At 37.5% G+C, this 21,122-nt stretch overlaps 1 protein-coding gene across 2 annotated transcripts in view; it reads right to left on the bottom strand.

The window, feature by feature from the left end:
* The window catches only part of Micu3 (mitochondrial calcium uptake family member 3), a 76,705-nt gene that overhangs the window by 4,697 nt on the left and 50,886 nt on the right, over nucleotides 1-21,122 (bottom strand). For both annotated transcript variants that reach the window (XM_021169879.2, XM_029480397.1), the window contains 6 exons: nucleotides 12,132-12,227; nucleotides 6,671-6,771; nucleotides 6,039-6,210; nucleotides 3,328-3,436; nucleotides 1,399-1,556; nucleotides 53-121 (listed from right to left, as the gene is read on the bottom strand). In XM_021169879.2, coding sequence (XP_021025538.1) covers nucleotides 53-121; nucleotides 1,399-1,556; nucleotides 3,328-3,436; nucleotides 6,039-6,210; nucleotides 6,671-6,771; nucleotides 12,132-12,227 — 705 coding nt within the window. The remainder of the gene's footprint in view (nucleotides 1-52; nucleotides 122-1,398; nucleotides 1,557-3,327; nucleotides 3,437-6,038; nucleotides 6,211-6,670; nucleotides 6,772-12,131; nucleotides 12,228-21,122) is intronic.

Here is a 21,122-nt window from a genome sequence, read left to right as displayed (position 1 = left end):
GGTGGTTCTTTATAGTTACTGAAACAATTAGGATAAGCCTAAGCTAACATACTTATCTGCTGTGTAGTTCCTTTTTCAGGCAGGATTTGAAGGTCGGATACTTCTGGACTGTTTTATAACCCTGTTGAATAAAATATTACAAATGTCCAAATGTATTACAGCGTTACTTAATTTATATGTTGACTATAGGCAAACTTGTGCAAACAGCATGAAGTTGGTTACCAGAGGCAGGGAGGGTTGGTAGACACAAGAACAAGTAAACAGAAAGACACAGTGTTCTAGTCACACAAGAGAAATCCCTTCTCAAGATGGTCACAGAATGGTGACCAAAGCTAACAACCATGTACATTTCAGACCTGCTTACAAATAGAATCAAATGGCTTGCACTACAAGCAAGTATGAGATTACATCAATTAGATTATCACTCCACAATGTATTCATGTAACAAGATTCTACGCTGTATCCCATAAAAACATGCAATGAGTGTATCTGCCCCTTAAACATTTGTAAGAATGCGTGTAAACACAAGGAAACCATGACAGAAGCGCAGGCGCACATGGAGAGGTGAACACAAGTGAGAGTCACTGCTTCAGAGGGAAAAGGAAAACCATGCCAAAGGCTTACAGCATGGGTCACACGAACCTTAGCTTTCTTACATCCATCCTTATGAGTGTCTCTAGTGTCCACTAGGTGGCACTTAAGTACAACAGCAGCTTTTTCAAGACAGCTTGGGCAAAGTCCTTCAACAAATCTTTGAATTTCAATGACTAAGATGATTATTTTTTCTATATATGGATTTTTCTACTTAAAGTGTTTATCCCTGACTATAGCAGCTGTTAATTTTAAAAGGATTTTTTTTCCTCTTATGTTTCTGGAATACCCACTAAATATGTCAGATGTGTAAATAATTATTAAGCTACATTGTAATAGAAATTAAAAAAAATAATTTTGAGAAAAGGACAAGTGAACTTCTGTGACTTTTTAGTATGTCGATTATAAAAATAGTACAGGAACAAAACTGACTGCAGTGACTTAAAGCCTCCGTTTCCTACAGTGAGCATCCGATGTGTATGGGGGAGCAGGGATGTTTACTAGCGAGTCTGAAAGCTAATGGGAAGACTATGAAAAAAACCAAACCAAACCAGCATACCATCCCCCCACATAGCAATAAAGATACTCCCTAACTGAACATAGGAATGAATTAAACAACAAAATTTATTAATATACTTTAAAAATTTATCTTTTATCACTTCACACTTTTTTGAAAGCAGATTAAGGGCTATACAAAATTTTTTTTAAAAAAGCACTTCATGTTTATAGTCTTAAAATTTCACACAAACTTTTTCTGAACTCAGATATAAAACAAATTATCAAGAGGTTTGAAATCTGCAGGCTTACCCGGAACCCTCTATGGAGTCTGTCTTTCATAATCCCAATAAATTCTTTATAACTTAATTGGTCATCTTTGTCAACATCAAAAATCTTGAAGACAGTGTTCACCAAATGTGGTGAAAGTTTCAGTCCAGTAGCTACGTATACAGCACGTTTAAATTCATCTAGATAAAGGCCATAAAAAAGAAAAAGCAGTATTTTTCTTTTAGTACAAGATGCTAATTATTGCAAAGGTTGTAAACAGTGTTTGTAAGCATGAGCCATGATGGTATACCGCAGATGAGTTTCACTCGGGGGAAAAAGACGGCACTGTGGTTACGGGGTTAATACTACACTCTTAACAAGGAACGTTGAACAAGCAGCTACCCTCAGGAAGAGACACTATTATGATAAATCAGTCCCCAAGAAACAGTTCAGATGGGAGACAGGGTTTTCAGAGATAATCATTACAAAGGATCTGCGAATCTGGAGATGAGTGGTTAATTCTGTGGATGGATGGATGGATGGATGGATGGATGGATGGATGGAGGTTTCAGCCGTGGGGATGAGAAATGACAGATGAGCGCACCTGAAGGAGCACACACTGCGAGGGAGAGAGCAGGGAGTATGCTGACAATGAGCAGTTGGCTGAGGTAGCTCTCAGAAGAGAGGACCTGGGGAGGAGCTGTGAAGACGGTGGGGTTGGGAACATGTGTGCTCTCCTATAGACAATGGGAAACTTGACAAGCTGTCCACAGCAGTTTTGACTTTTGTTCTGTGTTTTAGGAAGAGCTGGTGAAGGGGTGCTGCTTAGGTGTCTATTGCAACAGCCCTTAGCAGGCGCAGAGGAGAGGACAGGTGGATAGTGTTCTAAGCATGGGAAAAGGTGACACGAAGTTCTCCTGTTTTCTAGTTCTTAAAACAAGAGAACAACCTTCTGCTCTGAACCAAATACAGTGATGCTAATTTTTTGAAAGAACATATTATATATTAAAGATATTAAATATATGACATATACTATATATTAAGTATCTAGATTTCATTTGTTGAGACATGCCTTTCAGTGTTTGAACACACAGCTTAGAGAAAGAATGGATAGGAGGAGATGCTTAGGTTTCTCTTATCCAATGACTAAGGGAGGCCACACAATAGATGCACCGAGTGGGCGCTGAATGCTTTTGCAGCTGGGAGTTGAATCCACGCCCCCATGGTCACTGCCCTGTCTCTTCTCTGCTCCTGAGAGGAATAACTGGCATCAACATTAGGTACAGCTTCACATTCCCCTAGAAGCTGAACATAAAAAAAATTCTCCAGACTATAATCTGAAATTTAACATAATAGATTCTGGCAAAGGCAGAGAAATTGCCTTAAAGACATGAACAGACCTTACACAGCAAGGTCCTTTCAGTAAGGACAGGGTGGTAAGGGAGAGAACCTGGAAGGATTTGGCTTCTTAGCCAAATCACAAACAAAGACTGAGGCAGTCCCAAGAACAACAATGTTTGAAGTTATATGACACATGTGTTTTTTGTAAATTTAAAAAATATATAATCAATTTTATGTATCACTCTCAAAGAACTGGTTAGTGTAAGCTAATGACTCATGTATTTCTGGTTTCTGATTGGGAAAGATCATGAGAATTTCTGGAACTGGTGAGTGGCCAGCTGCAGCTTCTACGAGGACACATTGGTTCCCTCATGGTCCCCAGTACTCATGAAGTTTCTTCTTACACCTTTTACAATAAATATTAGTTTTTCCTCATAACATGAAAGGCCAAATTTAAACCCAGCAAGAAATTTCTTAGACTCAGTTTCCCACAGAAATGATAAAAGCAGGCTTTCAGGCAAGCCGAGGTACAGTCAAACATCTCTCACTAGCCTGTTACCAGAGCCTCTGGGAACAAGGCGGGGCTGCTCTGATGCTGACCTTTTGGCCTTTGGAAAGATGACCTCTTACCTTGTCCTATAGAGCGGCTTGCAAAGTTATACATGTTGAGAGCTATTGCAAAGTCTTCTAAGTTGTTCAGAAACTGGAAGAATGACCTGAACTCATCAAACGTGATGCCCTATTTTGGGAAAATAAATGTGAAAAGTTAGTATTGACAGACATTAGAATAAGTTTAACACATTTAGTAAGAGGAAACATTAAGAACTACAATATATTTCATAAGCAAGCACTTCAGGTGTGTTTGGAAAAACTTTTCCAAGTAAACTTAGGACTCAGGCACACTTATTTCTATTGGGTAGCACTGCTACATGCTTTAATAAAAATGACAGGGGAAGTTCTGATTATAATTCTCTTATTAAACCCATAAGGGCCCAGAAAAACACACTTGCTCTGCATATTTATTCCTTCACATGATTCCGCATCAGGCCATCAACATGTTTACAATGACAATACAAAAATCTAATTGTCCGCGTCAACTGTCATTGAGTTGATCTTGTTCAGCCATGAAGATGCAGCCATGACAGCAGGGGTGCACAGTGACTCCAGGAAAAGGCACTGAGAGGTCCTGGACAGAGGGCGCTGAGGATGAAGGACCCTGTTCAGAGCAGCCTGTTCTGAGACGCCATGCTCACAGGCTGTGGGTCTACCCCAGGTGCTACTTCAGTTAATAGGAACATTACTTGAAATAAAAATACTGTATCTCAAGTTTGGATACAATCAACAAAATTGAAATAATTCGATATACAGAAAAAAGAGAGAGAACATAGGGCTCACGGTTCCAGCTTCTCATATCCTGGCTTTGAGTACAGCAGGGTAAGGGAAGAGGATCATGGTTAAGAGAAGAGGATCATGGGTAACAGTGCTGGGCACTAACTAGGCAGGTGGTTTTTCCAGGCCCCCAGTTTAAAATTAAACACGGCAACAGCTTCCTATCAGTCTTATTAGCATCATTAGAATGAAACCTAAGCCCCGTCTCTTTCTGTCCACAGAGCTATATCAGACCTCACACACAACTACTCCCTTCTCATCAGCAAGTACTCTCCTGGTTTTTATGAAATGTCTTTAGCATTTTCTCAAAGAACCTAAGCCTGTCCCCTCCTCAGCCCCTTGCCGTTGCAGCTCTCCTGTCTACAACACTCTTCATCCAGGTCTCTGCACAGTCATTGCATACTGGCTCTGCTCAAAGCTGCGTCTCAAGAACTCTCCGATACAGCAGCCTTCTTTTCCAGTCTCCATGTCCTTCCTGGTCCTGCCCACAGCATTTGCCTTTATCTGAAAATATCTTTTTTTGTACTTATTTTGCCTTTCTAACATTGTACATTCCTACTAAAGAAGGATTTGCCTATCTTGTCGCTTTATCATTTGTTCTTATAATAACGCTTATAGATATTTAATATCTATGAATGAAAATGAAAGTAGTTTAGACATGTTAAGTGCCATTCAGATATCACCTTTTCTTTTCTTTTACTGGGGGAAAAAAGGATGAGTGGTGGACAGAAGGGAGAGATACTTAGGTCCTTAGTATCACCATTCCCAAAAGAAATATGTCAATGCCTGCAAGGTCGCTCTGAGAGTTGATGAGGGAATGCAGATCAAACAATCACCACACTGCATCCATGATGATGTGATTGTTTCCTACGATAATAATTGTAGAGATACTTCTACAATTACATTTGTAGAAAAGCTGAATTTAACTTCAGATTTTTAAATTTTGGAATGATTTTAAATATAAAAATTAATTGTAAAACTGAAAACTTTCTATAAAGTCATCCCGCAATATGACCTTCTGAGCTAGTTTTTTAAGTTTCTATTTAGAAAAACAAAACAGATTAAAAGTCCTATGTAATACTATAGTAGCTTAAATAGCATAATTATGATTTTTATTTCTAGGGAATTATCTGCTGGTCAGGAAAATAGAGCTTCGTGAGTAAAACAGATATAAGTCATTTGATTAAAGGTAATATAAACTAATAGACAAATGCACCAAGCCTCTCCCCACCCCCAGATCCTTAGGGGAGTCTGAGAATTGTTAACATTGTCACAGTGTATCCACTCTAAACAAACTCCAACTATTTGCAAGTTTTCTCCAAAAGTTTAACCTGATCCTTCCATAAACACAAACAGAAGGCCAACATCCCAGGCCTAAAGGGATACTGGTGACAGCAGTTCTATTTGGTTGCAATGGAGCATTCAAACACCACTAGATAATGCAACTGCTCAAAAGGGCTGACAATACATTTGCCACCAAGCAAATAGACAAGGATGTGTCTTGGGTTCTTAACCATTCACGCCACCAAAAGCTGCAGAAAAGCCTCTTCAAATGTAGATAAGATCACTCACTCATCAATGGCACTCTCCAGATGACCTTTTATTAGAGGTGCTATAGAAATCAACAATGGGTGACAGAAATAATGTCAATAACAGCTGCTTTACATATTTTAGTACTAGTCAAAACACCAGAAGAACTGATCAGAATTCTCTTGAAAAACAGCAAAAGTCATAATTAAAAAAAAACAACAAAACAATTTAATAGCCTTAAAGACTTTTAAGTATTTCTAAGACTAATGATCTATACTTGAATATAATATATCCAAACATAGGTTTTAATTCACAGAGGAGCTAGACTAATAAAAGTTATTTAGTAAGTCATTAAAAAATGGCATTTACTAAATAGTGTTTCAAGATACTGGCTAAAACGAAATAAACAAAGGATTAAGCACCTTTTCTTCAGATATACTGTAGCGCACATTTTCCAAAAATACTGATGTATTTTCCACATTAGTATACCGCAGGAGAATATGGGCAAAATCTTCTTCACTGATAGTATTCATTCCATTAGAGTAGGAAAGAAATTCTATTTCTAGAACTTCTGTTTGTAGATTATCCATAAATCTGTGATAAAATAAAGAAAAATAAGCACAATAAGTGATCAGACATTTAGCATCCTAGGAAAGGTTATATGGAAATAATTTAATTATTACTGCTCAGTGACGGTGGTACCTGAACGAGTAGCCTTTCTCTTGGAAGTTAAGCCTGCCTGTCTGCAAAATGGTTACCAGCATCTTGTAGGGTGGAGAGGATACTGGCCATTTTCACTGCGGCCTATTAAGACTGAGAAACTGACTGAGGCAATCTCTTCTAAATACACATGATATAATAATGCATATGTACTCATTTTTTATCTTTTAGATGCTGTGCATCATTATTAGTATGCCAGCAGACAGCAATGGCAGTGTACACTACATAGAATATTTTCTTTTAAGACCAGAGCAGCAGTTTCACTGTATTTGATGATTTCCCAAGACAACCTGACCTTAGCAGTCTAATAATTTTAAACAGAAATTTAGCTCACCTATAAAAATCTTCAAAGTTGAGCTCAGCTTTTCCTTTTTTTCCAAAAAAGTGTACCAGAAGTGTAGTATCTGCTACTAAGCTTGTGATGTCATCAGCACGCTTAAAAACATAATTTAAAATTAGCAACAAAACCAACCAACCAAACAAGCCCAAAACAAGACAGCATACTAAATATTCTTCCAAGAACTTTATCAAAATATAAGTCAGGAAAGGCTGGAGAGGTGGATTGCTGGTTAAGAGCACATCCTGCTGTTCTCGAGGACCCAGATTTGGTTCCCAGCATGCACATCTCCAGGCCCAGGGCATCTCCTACTCCTCCTCATCTCCACATGCACAGGGACATACATGGTATGCATGTACATATGCAGGCAAAACACTTTTATATATAAAATAAATCCAAGAACAAAAAGCACAAGCATCAGAATGAGGAGCAAAGACTATAATCATGGATGGAACTATAACTAAAATATTCAAATTTTAAAAATAGAAACTTGAGCAATACCGATCTTTATTGTTGAAAATGTTCATCAGTTATAGTTTAAAAGTATTCTACCTAAAATTATTATGAATATAGGGTACCTATCCTGTTGACTGTATCACATAGTTATTTAGCCATCATTTACTTATGCCACTTTTATTAAGTGATTCGTTTCTTTTCCCTAAACAATCTGAACAATTCAATTGAAAGAGAGCTAGTCTGTAAAGATCCTGACGACTATATGGAAAGGACAGAGAATGAGCTGAAACTTTCTTTAGCCACATTTATTATATTACATCCAATTTTAGAATATGTGATAATGTGTTTAGAAAAATGAACTACAGTAGTAATTTATCAGTGGTACTTTTTTCAAAGATACGCATCATATAATTTTTGAATGTTCAAGAAGTTATTCCACAGGATTTTCTCTTCTTTACTCAACTTAATAAACTACATTTCCACAAACATATCCCAATGTGTCTGATTATAGTCCTCACAAGATGGAATTACTTATGCAACTTCCCACTTTACTGCTTCATTAGTCTTCCCCTCTTCTTTCCTTTGTCATCAACTCACAACTTCTTCATACATTCAAGTACACAATCCAGGAAATTCAAATGATTACAACTCATAGAAAATGTAAGAAGATAACGCAGGGCCACCATTTTTGACAGTAATATAAATGGTTGTGTCTGTCTGATGTTGTGTAGCTGAGATAGTGCTTATCAGAAGTCATGAAGCAGGGTGTTCTAGAAAAGATGGGTCTAGTGGCAGGTGCATTTCATTTACCATCTACGAGACACACGGACTCCTCCCAGCCTTCTTCCCTGACTTTCACAGGGTAGTTGTTTTAGCAACATTAGGATCTTCCTTTTCTTCCTCCATAGGCCAAATACTTTCTTCTAAGAATCAGAATGCGGTAGATACTACATCATCCATTTCCCCTTAGATGCTCATCTTTAGCTGCTTTTTAAAAAGTGGTCTATGCTACTTGGATTATTTATATCAAAAACTTGACTTTTGAGCCAGATGTGATTTCACATGCCTTTAATCCCAGCACTTGGGAGGCTGAGGCAGGAGAACAAGAATTCAAGTTCCAGGCTAAGTGGTGCTATATGATGTATGAATCCCGATCTCAAGACAAAAGTAAACTAAACAAAACAAAACACAAAAAACCCAAACCCAAATGCAGCCAGACAAAACTGCCCAAAACTCCTATCTTGTAGAGAATAAGCTAGTTATTGAGATTCTTTAGGAATTATCCCAATGTTCTGCTCATAATTAAGTAATTGAGGATCCCCAGTATAGTTTCTGTACAGTCTGGAGGATCTCTGGTACTCATTCCCATTTAAATTCCCCGACAAGCCACCGCATCCTCAGCGGTCAGAGTCCCTGGAAAAGCCACGTTCCCACATTCCCACACCACAATGATCAGACAGCAGTCCCATCCAGTGGCTAGAGGAGAAAATAATACAGGTAGCCAAGTATCACACACTATCTTTACAAATATTTGCTCACAAAGCATATTATGAATGTTGAAGGATGAGCGAGATACCCGCCCTTCTTTCAGAGTCCCATGTGAGGAGAGAGTAACCCTGGAAGACACTATGTCAGCACGAACTGGGTGGGTGAAGCACACCCTTCTAATGGGAAAAGGACAGGATTTAAACTCTGAGGTCTTGACTTAGTGACCTTCTGGACATTCAGCTTCCTTATCTGAAGACAGGAATAATCCTGTCTATAATAACTTGTAGGAGAATGCTACAATATCAAGATAAATAGAGTGTACACACGCTCCTATTGTCGTCAGAGATGCAAATATCACTTGATTTTGCCTCAACAAGCTTAAGTGTAACTGGGGTATGGCAGATATGTCGGAGGGATGCTCGAGGTGAGTTAAGCATGGCACTACTAGCCTGTTAGCATGAACAACCAGTGTACCCGTCTGCAGGCTACAAAGATGGAGCAGGTGATAGATTTTTCCCTTTAACTGAAAAAAATTCCATACATACATACATTCATTCATATATTCTAACCATGTTTTTCTAATTTTGTCAAGTTTAAAAAGTTGACTAAGATGACAAGAGCTTTTCAATGACAATTGAAGAAAGGGTTGTTACATGGCACACCCTTACGTATTGGTTATTGAACTTGAATCTGTATCTATCTGAAAACAAAGACCTGCAGAGTGGGCGCTGCAGGGGCACTGCACATGAGGCACACAGATACTGCCTTTAGTGCTGAGCCGCCACCACACTCCTGCTGAGGTGACTCTAAGATGAGGGCTGTTTACACGGGCTTCTACAGTGACCTCCCTGAGGCTGTTCTGTTCACTGAGCAGAGCAGACCTCTTCTATGGTTTTCAGTGTCCAATCTTGTTAGCTTCAGGTTGCACTTATTCAAGTAATCCAGACCTCAGAGAGATGAGTAACAGTTTGACAACAGAGGTGGGGGAAAAAACAGAAAATGCAAAAGAAGACCCCATTTCCATCTGAAACTGAGCACTGGAGCCATTGGGAGAGCTACACCAGTGTCCTTGGCATCCTAACAGTTTACATAACAAATTACAAGAAGGTGGGGGAAAAAAACCACTCTACTTCTTTAATTCTTGTGCTTAGTTAAAAGAATGTATTCACATTGGGAAGAGAGGCCCCTTGGTCTTGCAAACTTTATATGCCCCAGTACATGGCCAAGAAGTGGGAGTGGGTGGGTAGGGGAGCAGGGCGTGGGGGGGGGAGGGTACAGGGAACTTTGAGGATAGCATTTGAAAGGTAAATGAAGAAAATATCTAATAAAAATTTGAAAGAAAAAAGAATGAATTCAGATGGTTTCATAACAGTGAAAAAAAAAAAAAACCCTCCAAGCAAAGAGAGACCATCCTGGTCATTTAGACATAAGTTCACTAATTTAAGCTAAACATGCTATTAGGTGGGAAGGAGTTTGGTCAGATGGAGTGCAGTACAGAGGTGTAGGCCAGTAGGAGTGTGTGTTAGTGTGCTTCAGTCCTCAGCCCCAATAGTAAACACATGACCAAACTTATTTTAAGTTTCATAATTTGTACAAAATACAAATTTATCAAACTATTAAAGTTTTAAGACAGCCTTTTAAACAACTTTCTATTAATTACAATGTGAAAATAACCTTAATCTCCAGCAAAGGGAAATTTTCAAGTTTAATATAGTAAAATTTCTGAATAACCCAATGGGTAAGTACTACTTATTGCAAAAAGACATTAAATTTCACTTGTAAAAGTCAAAGTCATCTACAGAATCCTGGCACCAACCAACTGCTTTCAATACTGTGTGATATACTTGTCATATTGTCTGAATTATTTGAGCTGAAATTAGGGTCAGCTGTTCACATATGCAAATCTTTATATAATTTTATAATAATTTTAAAAACATGGTTTCTTCTTTATAACTTAAAATGCCAACAGTTTAAAGCAGCTGTGGGTAAGAAAATGAGAGGCTAAGTTCTTATTTACCTATAATATTTTAAGAGTTGTGTATTATATGCAATGAAGAAATATATAAGTAAATTTCCAAGCTTACTTTCTGAACTAGTTTGTATCTTAAAATACAAATACTATAAATAATTCTTTTATACAAGTTGTGACTTATAGTGAATTCTCATTTTCTATTACGTAGGAGTGTAGTAATAGAGACTCTCCAAGTAAGATACTATCCCAAGCTTTATTTTAAAAAAAAGGAAAAAGAAATCAGAAATAATTGGTATTTATTTTAGATACTGATGTGTGTGTGTGTATACATGCCAACGTGCATGCATAAGATCACATATCAATCCTAGATGTCTTTTTTTTTTTAATATTTTTTTATTACGTATTTTCCTCAATTACATTTCCAATGCTATCCCAAAAGTCCCCCCCCCCACACACACACACTCCCCTACCCACCCACTCCCACTCTTTGGCCCTGGTGTTCCCCTGTACTGGGGCATATAAAGTTTGCATGTCCAATGGGCCTCTCTTTCCAGTGATGGCCGACTAGGCCATTTTTTCTAGTCTTTAAGACTGGGTCTTTCAATGAACCTGGGCTTTGTCAATGCAACTAGATTGTCTAGCCCAGTGAGTAAAAGGGCTCTGCATTTCTGTGTCTTCCTCCTCACTGCTGGCGGTAAAGAGTATATAATGTGCCTTGTGCTCGCTCTTTCTGTGGATGCTGCAGGTTGAACTCAGGTCCCCATGCTTGTGTGTCAAGCACTCCAACAACACTCTATCATACAGTGCTTTACTTTTAAAGTTTAGAAAAGGTATTAGATAAGTTTAATATTAGATATTTAAATTCCTGTCAATGGTGGCAGTAAACTAATCCAGGAATAGAGGCAGTCTATCCCAACGGCAGCACCAAAGTGTCCACTAGTAACAATTAAGCCATACTACAACAAAATCTGAGTTGGTCTGATTTTTATTCAAACATGGACTGGCAGGCTTAGTGAACATAAAGATAAATTTCCAATTCTTTGATGGAATCGCCTATTTCTGTATCCCTTCCCTTAAGCTACTCACTATCAGCTGAGGAAGTTAATTGTTTAAATCTAACATAAGAGCAGCCATGTTTTACAAAGTGAAGAATTTTAGTAACTTCTATGTAACTTTTAGGTTGTAGGATAGTGTCAGTAAATCTACAAATCTGTATTACTATTTCAAATGTCTAGAAAGTGATCCTTAGTAAAAACTATCATTTTCTTTTAAATATGTTGTGAAGTTATGCTTTATAAAATAAACAAGTTCAGTCAACACAGAAATAATAACTGACATCCTGTCAGTACAATGAACATATTAAAATATTCTTTCTATACAGTGATTATGCGTGTGATACATAGTACTTATTAGTTTACTAAAAAAAGCTAAAAGAAATAGAAAAATACTATATTTGGGCTTCTTCTTATGACTCTAAAACCAAGTGAAGATCAGATTAACAAACGACAGGAGTATGAGGACCGCACGGCTGGTTGATTGTACCTCTGCGAGGTCTGAGAAGAGCGCCTGGCTTGTGCTACGTCTCAGGGTATCCCAGTAGCTTCTGGAGACAAGTTCCTCAGCATCTGTTTTAAGCACCTGTAGACGTTTTAAGAACAATGTCGTGAATCTAAACAATAGTCACAGAAGGGCAACTTATATGCTTTCCATCTCCTTTAACCAGCCACAGAAGGGAAACGAGCCCATTGGCTTACCTTCGTTGTCTTTCTGTTGCACACAAAGTATTCCATTACACAGCTAGCCCATGGTGCTGTCAGGGATGAAATGGTATATAACCTCTTTCTAAGCACAATGTGGCTATGTCAAAAAGACTCAAACTCTGCAATCTTGCTTGTCTTTTTTGAGACATTAGGTGACTTCTATAAAAGTATGACAAAATTTGTTTATACTTTGTGTGAAGTGGTATATGGAAAAAACTTTTGAAAATTTGTGGTAACTTACTAATGTATAATTAATTTCAAAATTAGTTGTTTTATCACTAATTTTTATCACTATCTTGTAACTAACTAACATAATCAAAATAAACTCATCCATACCTTGTTGATACAAACTTTAATATAATGCTTGTAAAAATAAAAACTGTTTAAGTCAGATGGTCCTATTCTAGGATTTGACAGGTGTGTCTACTATGAAAGATAAGGTTCATTTGATGCTTATAAGGGCAGGGCACTCATTTTCCTCTCAGAATTGACTACGTGACAGAGTTTCTCAGGTTAAAAACTACAATCCTAACCTGAGACTCTCAAGAGAAATCATTACAGTCGGCTTCTGTAGGGACACACAGTGGGTACTGAACTTACCAGGCCTATGGATTTTACGGTTACTGAAAGAAAATGCACCGCGGCAGGAGAATAGAACTTTCTACTTTTCTTTTGTCTTAGTTTTTAAAAGGCAGGTATCAGTGAGGTGTGGAGCACGTGGCTACATTCCCAGCTACTTTAGAGCCCAGAGCAGGGGACTGTTTGATTCTAGAAGTTCAAGGCCTGATTAGTAACATAGTGAACCTCTGTCTCGGGCAAACAGACAACAATCTGGAACATTAAAATTATACTATGTAGGAATATATCAAACAATATTTTTCTAATTTTAACTAACTTTATAATTTACTACAAAACACTGTTCACTGATAGTGATTTGCTGATCATAAAGTATTATTTAGCTGTAAATGGTTAACAGACATAAATACTTATAGCAACGTGGCACTACAACACAGATTGTAATTACCTCTTTTTCTAAATAACTGAGTTGAAAACAAGCAGTAGTAAATTACACAGGGAAAATCAGCTAAATATAGAACTAGCACTGTCTATTTTCCTTTGTATAAACTGGAAACAGCCTCGATAGATGCTCAATTAACACTGTACTCTCACTTTAATACTTATTTTGAATATTTTTTGCATTTTACCTGTAACTTAGAAGATTAACACATGATTTTAAAAAAGGCTTATTAAATCTACTATACTAGGAAATATGGCTAATTGGTCACTATTGCAAAAGATACAGAAACAACTTAGTAAATCCATGCTAATTGGTTCTACATGTGTAGTAAAGCAGCAGACATGAAATGAGCTAAGATGACTGGGGTACTGTGACTGTACTTGTTTGCTTTATCTTATACCAGCTTTGAAAATATAAGGCTTCTGAGAGAAGGAAGGCCCAATACTCTCCCAGCTATTATTATTGCAAGTAAAAGATAGCTGTGAGATCAGTGACCCACCAGGCAGACTCACTGATGCCTGTATTTGTCTGAGTCCAAGCTAGTCACTTCTAATCAATAACTTTCAAGATGTAATTAAGAATAAATGTTTTAATATGAAAAAGAATAAAAAGACTTAAACGTGGAAAATATAAATAGGGCACTGCAATAAGCTTCAAAGAGATAAGAAGCTCAAGTTAGAACTGAAAAGGAAGAAATATAGAGCAAATTTAACACTGGACCATATGTGTAAAACTTAAAGAAGGACATGAGATGCACACCTGTTACCAGGCTCTAAGACGGCAATGAAACAGACAGCTCTCATGCTCCACTGTATAAATGGAAGGTGGCACATAAAGACTCCCTGAAAACATCTTGCTGAGTGATCTCAGCTTTCAGGCCTTTACCAGTAGAACAAGCTACGGGTGGACTTTCTTTCTTTCTTTTTTGTTATTTTTCTTCTCTCCTTTTCTACTGGATATTTAATTTATTTACATTTCAAGTGTTATACCCTTTCCCAGTTTCCCCTCTGCAAACTGCCTATCTCATCCCTCCTCCCCTGCTTCTATGAGGGTGCTGTCCCCCCACCTACTCAAAAGAATTTGCAAAAAGGATGGACCAGGCAAACTGATGCCCTGTACCTTCTAAGTCTGATCTATCTATCTATCTATCTATCTATCTATCTATCTATCTATCTATCTATCTATCTATCTATCTATCTACCTACCTACCTACCTACCTACCTACCTACGTCAACGAGGCTATTTATTAATGCAAGTCCTTAAACTTGGCAGATTTGAGAGTTTCTACATCTCTTTTCTAACTGTCTAAGCAAGGTCCTATTACCATAATCCTCTAATATCCTGTCACTGATATTTGTGATAGAAAATCAGGAGTGCAGAGAAGGCAGATATGGCAGTGGGGCGGGAGGAATGAAATGTCAGAGGAAGTTCTCAAGAAAGTCTATCTTAGAGATACTGATCTATCACTGACGTAAGCAGAATGATGATGGCCCGAAGTTATCTAGGACTAAGCAGGCCAGTACTTTACCTACTGAAACAAACAAAAACAAGCAAAATAAAACTATCTTTCTATTATGTTCTATTGCAACAATGGACAATTGTGTCAAAACATCAGCAACAAAACAAAACAAAACAAAACACCAAAACCAGTAATCTTGGAATTGTAATTTAATGTTGTATTGGACTAATTTTCTCCAGGTCTGTCACACACTCAGAGAGAAGCTAACAGACAGAGTAGATCAAATGAGTGTCCATGAAAGCACCAGAAAGTTGTAATAGACAAGGATGGTAAAGAGCACTCAGGTAAAGAAGTAAAGACAGTGAATCCCAACACTAAAGGGGAGAAAACAATTTCCTGTTTTGGAAGCTCAACAAATCTCACCACAGATAAAAGCAGGGCAGAGAGGCACACTGCAGCAAGAAAAAACAAGGGCAAAGAAGATTTAAAGTGACATTCTGTGGGGGCTGGAGAGATGGCTCAGCAGTAGAGGATACTAACTGCTATTTCAGAGGACCCTGGTTCAATTCCCAGCACCCACATGACATCTTACAACTATCTGTCACTCCTAGATTTGACACAGAAGGGCCAGCCTTAACATTACAAACTCCATTTTGCTTCCAGACTCCATTTTATAATTAACTTGCCCTCTGAATAAACTCAGCTACTGGAAAAATCTCAACTTGTTCCAAGAACCATGTCACCCCATCACAATTCTCAGCAAACAGCACTGCACTCCTAAGCAACAACCAATCAGTTCTTAAGGGAAAGTACCTATTGTCTTAAAGTAGATTGATTAAGCCATCAGCCATTGTTCATATCAAGCTGAAATCATTACTAGGCAATAGAATGGCATCAAGCCATTATGTAACTGCCAAGTTGGAAAGTTCCTCACCCATCAACCATGATAAACAGGCAAGTCTTGCACCAGCTCAGCCCCTTCCACTGTGCTGGAGAGGTTGGAGGGTTCGAGCTCAGGCTTGAATAAAGACTTTTGCTTTTGCATATGAGTTGGACTCCTAGTGGTCTCTGATGGTCTTTGCCATCTGGGCATAACACCACCTCCATATAGACATACATGCATACAAAACACCAATGCACATAAAATAAATTATTTTAAAAATGACAATCTGCTATACTCCTAGATCAGTGCCTTGCTCAACCATCATGAGAAAAGCTTCCTCCTGCAGCAGATGAGAGTACAGAGACCCACAGCCAGGCTTGCAATGAGTGAGTGACCTTGGAACACTCTGCTGAGAAGGGGATGTCTTTGTCAAAAGTAACATATCCTCCCTTCTGTTTGTCTTCTCCAACTCCAAAGTGTTAGTCTCTGTCTATGTTACTATTCTATTATCATCCCTTAGATTCCTATATGCTTTCTAGTGAGGGAGGGAAAGGTAGTTGATTGGGGTGGGAAGTGATGTGGAGAGGAACTGGGATGAGTAGAGGGAGAGAAAACCACAATCAGGATATATTAAGTAAGAAAAAAAATCTGTTTTTTATGGGGGAGGGAGGACTTGGGCTGGAGGAGACCCAGATAGCCTACAGAAGAAAACCAATTACATTCAGAGCTGACCCCTTAATTTCAATTACAGAAGCCCCCAACACTGTATAGGTTTTATCATCACTTGCTGAGAAGCAACTGTTAACTTACAATAAAGACATTTTCAGAGAGAGGTTTTGTTTGTTTTTCTTTTTGGTTGTAATGGGAATTGAACCCAGGGCCTTAGACATAATAAAGCTCAGTGGTAACTCTACCCTGAGCTATACTGCTAAACCATCATTTTCCAATCACCAAAGGACTCTATCTTGAGTATTTTATGAATATTGGATCATAAGGTTTAGAAAGAGGTGAGATTAAATTAATTATGAGCACTGGTAAATACATATAAATATACATGAGTGAACTGTATGGATTCATAGGCCAACAGTCTACATTACTTATCTTCCTGTTTTACTCTCCACCTTATTTATTTATTCATTTATTTATTTAAGGCTTTTCAAGACAGGGTTTCTCTGTGTGTATCTGTGACTGTCCTGGAACTCACTTTTGTAGACCAGGCTGGCCTCGAACTCAGAAATTCACCTGCCTCTGCCTCCCAAGTGCTGGAATTAAAGGCGTGCACCACCTCCACCCAGCCTCCACCTTATTTGTTTTGACAAAACACTGTACTTGGATTCCATCAATTCTGGTAGACTGGGTGGCCCACAAACTCTAGGGAGCTAGCTGTTCTTGTCTCACACTGCCAAGTTCTGGGGTTGCATGCATGTCTCACCTACTTGAGCTTTATGTGGACTCTAGCAATCAGAACTCAGAACACCAGGTACTGTCAAAACCCAGTAAGGAATGGTCAGTATGCCGGTGTGGTGTGGTGGCTTAAATATGCTTGGCCCAGGGAGTGGCACTCTTAGGAGGTGTGGCCTTGTTGGAGCAAGTGTGTCATTGTGGGAGTGGGCTTTGGGAGCTTCCTCCTAGCTGCCTGAGGATGACAGTCTTCTGGGAGCCTTCAGATGAAGACTTAGAACTCTCAGCTTTTCCTGCATCACACCTGCCTGGATGTTGTCATGCTCCCACCTTAATGATAATGGACTGAACCTCTGAATCTGTAAGCCAGCTCCAATGAAATGCTGTCCTTATAAGACTTGCCTTGGTCATGGTGTCTGTTCACAGCAGTAAAACGATAACTAAGGAAGCAGGTAATTCTAAATAGACACTGATGGCCAGGAGGGGTGACACAAGCCTTCCCAACACTTGAGAGGCAGAGGCTGCAGAATCAAGAGAACAAAGCCCATGCTACACAGTAAAATCACCATAAACAAATTATCAATGATATATATTTAGAATATCTAATTAGAGATATTAGAAAAAAGAATGATGCAGCCACTATACAAGAATTCCAAGTTTCTATGCTAGGAGATACATCAAAGATAGCTAAGCATCCTAAGAGGAAGAGCATAAAGATGTTATTAGTTTAGGTATATTCATCAAAAACTCAGAAGATAAACATAGAAATATATTAAGTACTTACTAAATTTAAAGAAAAAATAAATTTCTAAAGAAGGCAACGTAAAGCAAGGAAGAAAAGAATGGTTTACAGAGAAAAACACCTAAATTCTACATCACTAAGGATTGTAAATTAATGGAATTTTCTAATTAAGAGGCCAGGAGAAAAGAGACCATTACATTTCACAAAATACACCATCAAAATTTCCCAGTTAATGAGGAAAGCGAAGCTGAAAAATGCACAGCAGGCCATCCTGATGAGGCCAGGAACTAGCACTAGCTTGCTTGATGAGAATGAAAAGGCCAGACCAAACCTAACACATCTTAAAGACTCTTACAAATGCCATTGCCTTCGGCTTTGTTTTGCTACTTGTACTGATAGTAAAAATGACTAGAAGTCCTGGTAAGGTCATACAAATGAGACAGTGACTTCCAAGCACAGATTTTCAGTATCTGGAGTGGCAACAGGAAGAACTCATGAAGGGCTTCTGCTGCATCCTCAGAGCTGGGACTGCCCATGCCCAGCAAGAGGACATCTGTGTGACAGTCCGTGTTACAAGTTGAAGAACTACTTTCTTCACGAACAACCCTTTTCTCTTGGTAGGACAACTGATAAAGCCACTGTTTAAAGCAATAAAGGAGATTGAGCTGGGCCTGCCTACAAAATCTCCATAAAGCCTATTTTTCAGAATGCATAGGTAGCACAGCGACGATCTATCTGTAAACCACAGCTGCAGCAATCATTTGGGAGGATACTTTTTGGGAGAAGAATTGTGCCTGGAGATTGTGGGAACGAGCAAATTTTAATTCTTAAGCTACTTAATAATTATTCATTTTATTTGCATTAAGTTTCTGAGCTATGATGCCCCAGTATAGGGGAATGCCAGGACTGGGAATGTGAGTGGGTGGGTTGGTGAGCAGGGGGAGGGGGAACGGGATAGGGAGTTTCCATAGGGGAAATGAGGAAGGGGGATACCATTTGAAATGTAAATAAAGAAAATATCTAATTAAAACGTATTAAAAAAAGTTTCTGAGCTAAAGTACATTTTTAAAATCAGGAAAAGCTTCATTATCATTAAAGGGAACAATAATAAAATAAAATATTAATTTAAAAGGTAGTCTATATTGATAACTAAAGGTTTTATAAGGCAAAATATATACAGGGAACAATAATAACAAAATAAAATATTAATTTAAAAGGTAGTCTATCTGATAACTAAAGATTTTATAAGGCAAAATATACCCAGAAATCTAGTATACTAACTACCAGAAATTTGGCTAAGGCATAATTAATTTATATTTTCACACATGTAATAATGTTTCAAATTAGATAACATAAAAATGAAGAACATTATGAGTAGACAATAAATCCGTAATTATAACATTTAATTTAATTTTAATATACCAATTGATAATCAAGCAGAAACAACTATCAGTAATGACAGACAAGACTGAAACACTTAATTAACATGCATGGTAATATATATGTGTAAATATATGTACAATATATATTACAATTCTACATCAAAAACTGGGGAAGACACACTTTTAAAAATAAAGATTATTTACAAATATCAAATTTAGTCCAAAACCACATTTCAACATATGATGAAATACCAGTGAAGTGGTATTAAAACCTGACACATTTTTGATAGTAATATCATTAGGTTAATTAAAATTGATATCATAAAAATCATATAAGGGATGCTGAAGTAAAACAGCCTTGACCTTTGAGCTAGTTGAATTGCTTATTCTTTTGAACTCTTTTTGTATTTTTTTCATCACTGTGGAAAAATAATTTGAGACTTGACTACATGCAAAATATAAAAGAATCTGGGTTATCTGGAGTGGACAAGTACTGAGGGTAACTACTATATTCACAGACCCAGGAGGACAGACTCACTCTTTCACTGTAGCAGGAAGAATGAAAATAGGCAGAAGTGACTGTAGCAGGCACTCTTTTGGAACAGGCAATTTGAGAGCTCAGAGGGTCTGTCTTTATGTCCAGACCCCACCTCATTTCCCAAAGGCACTTTAGTGAAGTAATTTAAGAATGTTTCTATTGTACAAAAAAGTTTGTAAAAAAAAAGAAAATCAAACAAATTTTAACAGTTAAATTATTTAATTTACGTAGTGAAGATTAAAGAACATGAAGTTATATCACATTAACATTTGTTTTACATAAGGACAGAAGCTGTCCTCAGTAAAATGAAATGAAAAATTTGTGAACCAATAAAATAAAAAATAGCAAATGTTTCCCTCATCAAGGATAATATGAATAAAATATGCAGTTTAAATCTGGCTATTGAAAATACCTTAATGCATATGACTGTAAAGTCTATGCAGTTTCAACTATATGGTAACTAGTTAAAAATTAAAAGAGACATTGAAACTGCCACCACTAAAAAGTGGTTCCCACTTGTGACAATAAAAATTAGCCATAAAATCATAAATACTATTAACTATGTTTACAAGTATATATGATATTCTAATGTAAGATTTTCATTTTATAAGCTCTTACAAATATTTAAATAATTATCAGAAAAACACTTTTAAAAGTAATTAGAAATTTCTCTTATTGGGAAGTAGCAGTAGATTTTATAGAAAATGTTTTCAATTTCTTAGACAAATTTAAAGACTGTGTAGGCCCCATAGATGTGGCTTGCTCTCCAATTATCCTGTGTCACTCCTTGTGAATAAGCAGGAAACCTTGTGCTCATTTGATGTTGAAACCACCTCCAGGATGTGCTCAAGTCTAAAATAGGTGTTTCTATAGTTTATAGTAGCTAATTAAACACTGTCCCCAAATTCAAGGGACTTCTCAGGTAGATGTCTATAGTCTGAGGAATCCTTAACAAGGCTGAAGGGTACCTAGGAAATGAACTAAATGGCATGTTTATGGGACACAGTCAGGTTATTCTGAGCAGGTTCTTATGTGCTGGGCTAACCAATAAGCTTGTTCGAGAGAACAGAAAAGTCACGATTGCGAAGAGCACTTACAGAAAATTTCAAGACTAAAGAATGAAACTCATAGTCATGTTTGTGTAGTATGTAACAAGAACAATCTTATATAGTTTTTAATAGAGCAGAGAAAGTAGGCAGGCAATAGAGTTTCAGAAAAAAAATGAAAACTGCAAATGAAAAAGTGTCTAACATGATTTTATTGGCATTGACCAGTCTTTAGAGTTAATTCTTAAAATACCTGTGTTCTTCAGGAAGAAAGCCTATCTGTTCTAGGATTTTTGATAATACT

Source organism: Mus caroli, chromosome 8 (assembly GCF_900094665.2).
Source record: "Mus caroli chromosome 8, CAROLI_EIJ_v1.1, whole genome shotgun sequence".
Lineage (NCBI taxonomy): Eukaryota > Metazoa > Chordata > Mammalia > Rodentia > Muridae > Mus > Mus caroli.
Note: the sequence above shows the minus strand (reverse complement) of the source record. Positions and strands in the feature narration are given on the sequence as shown.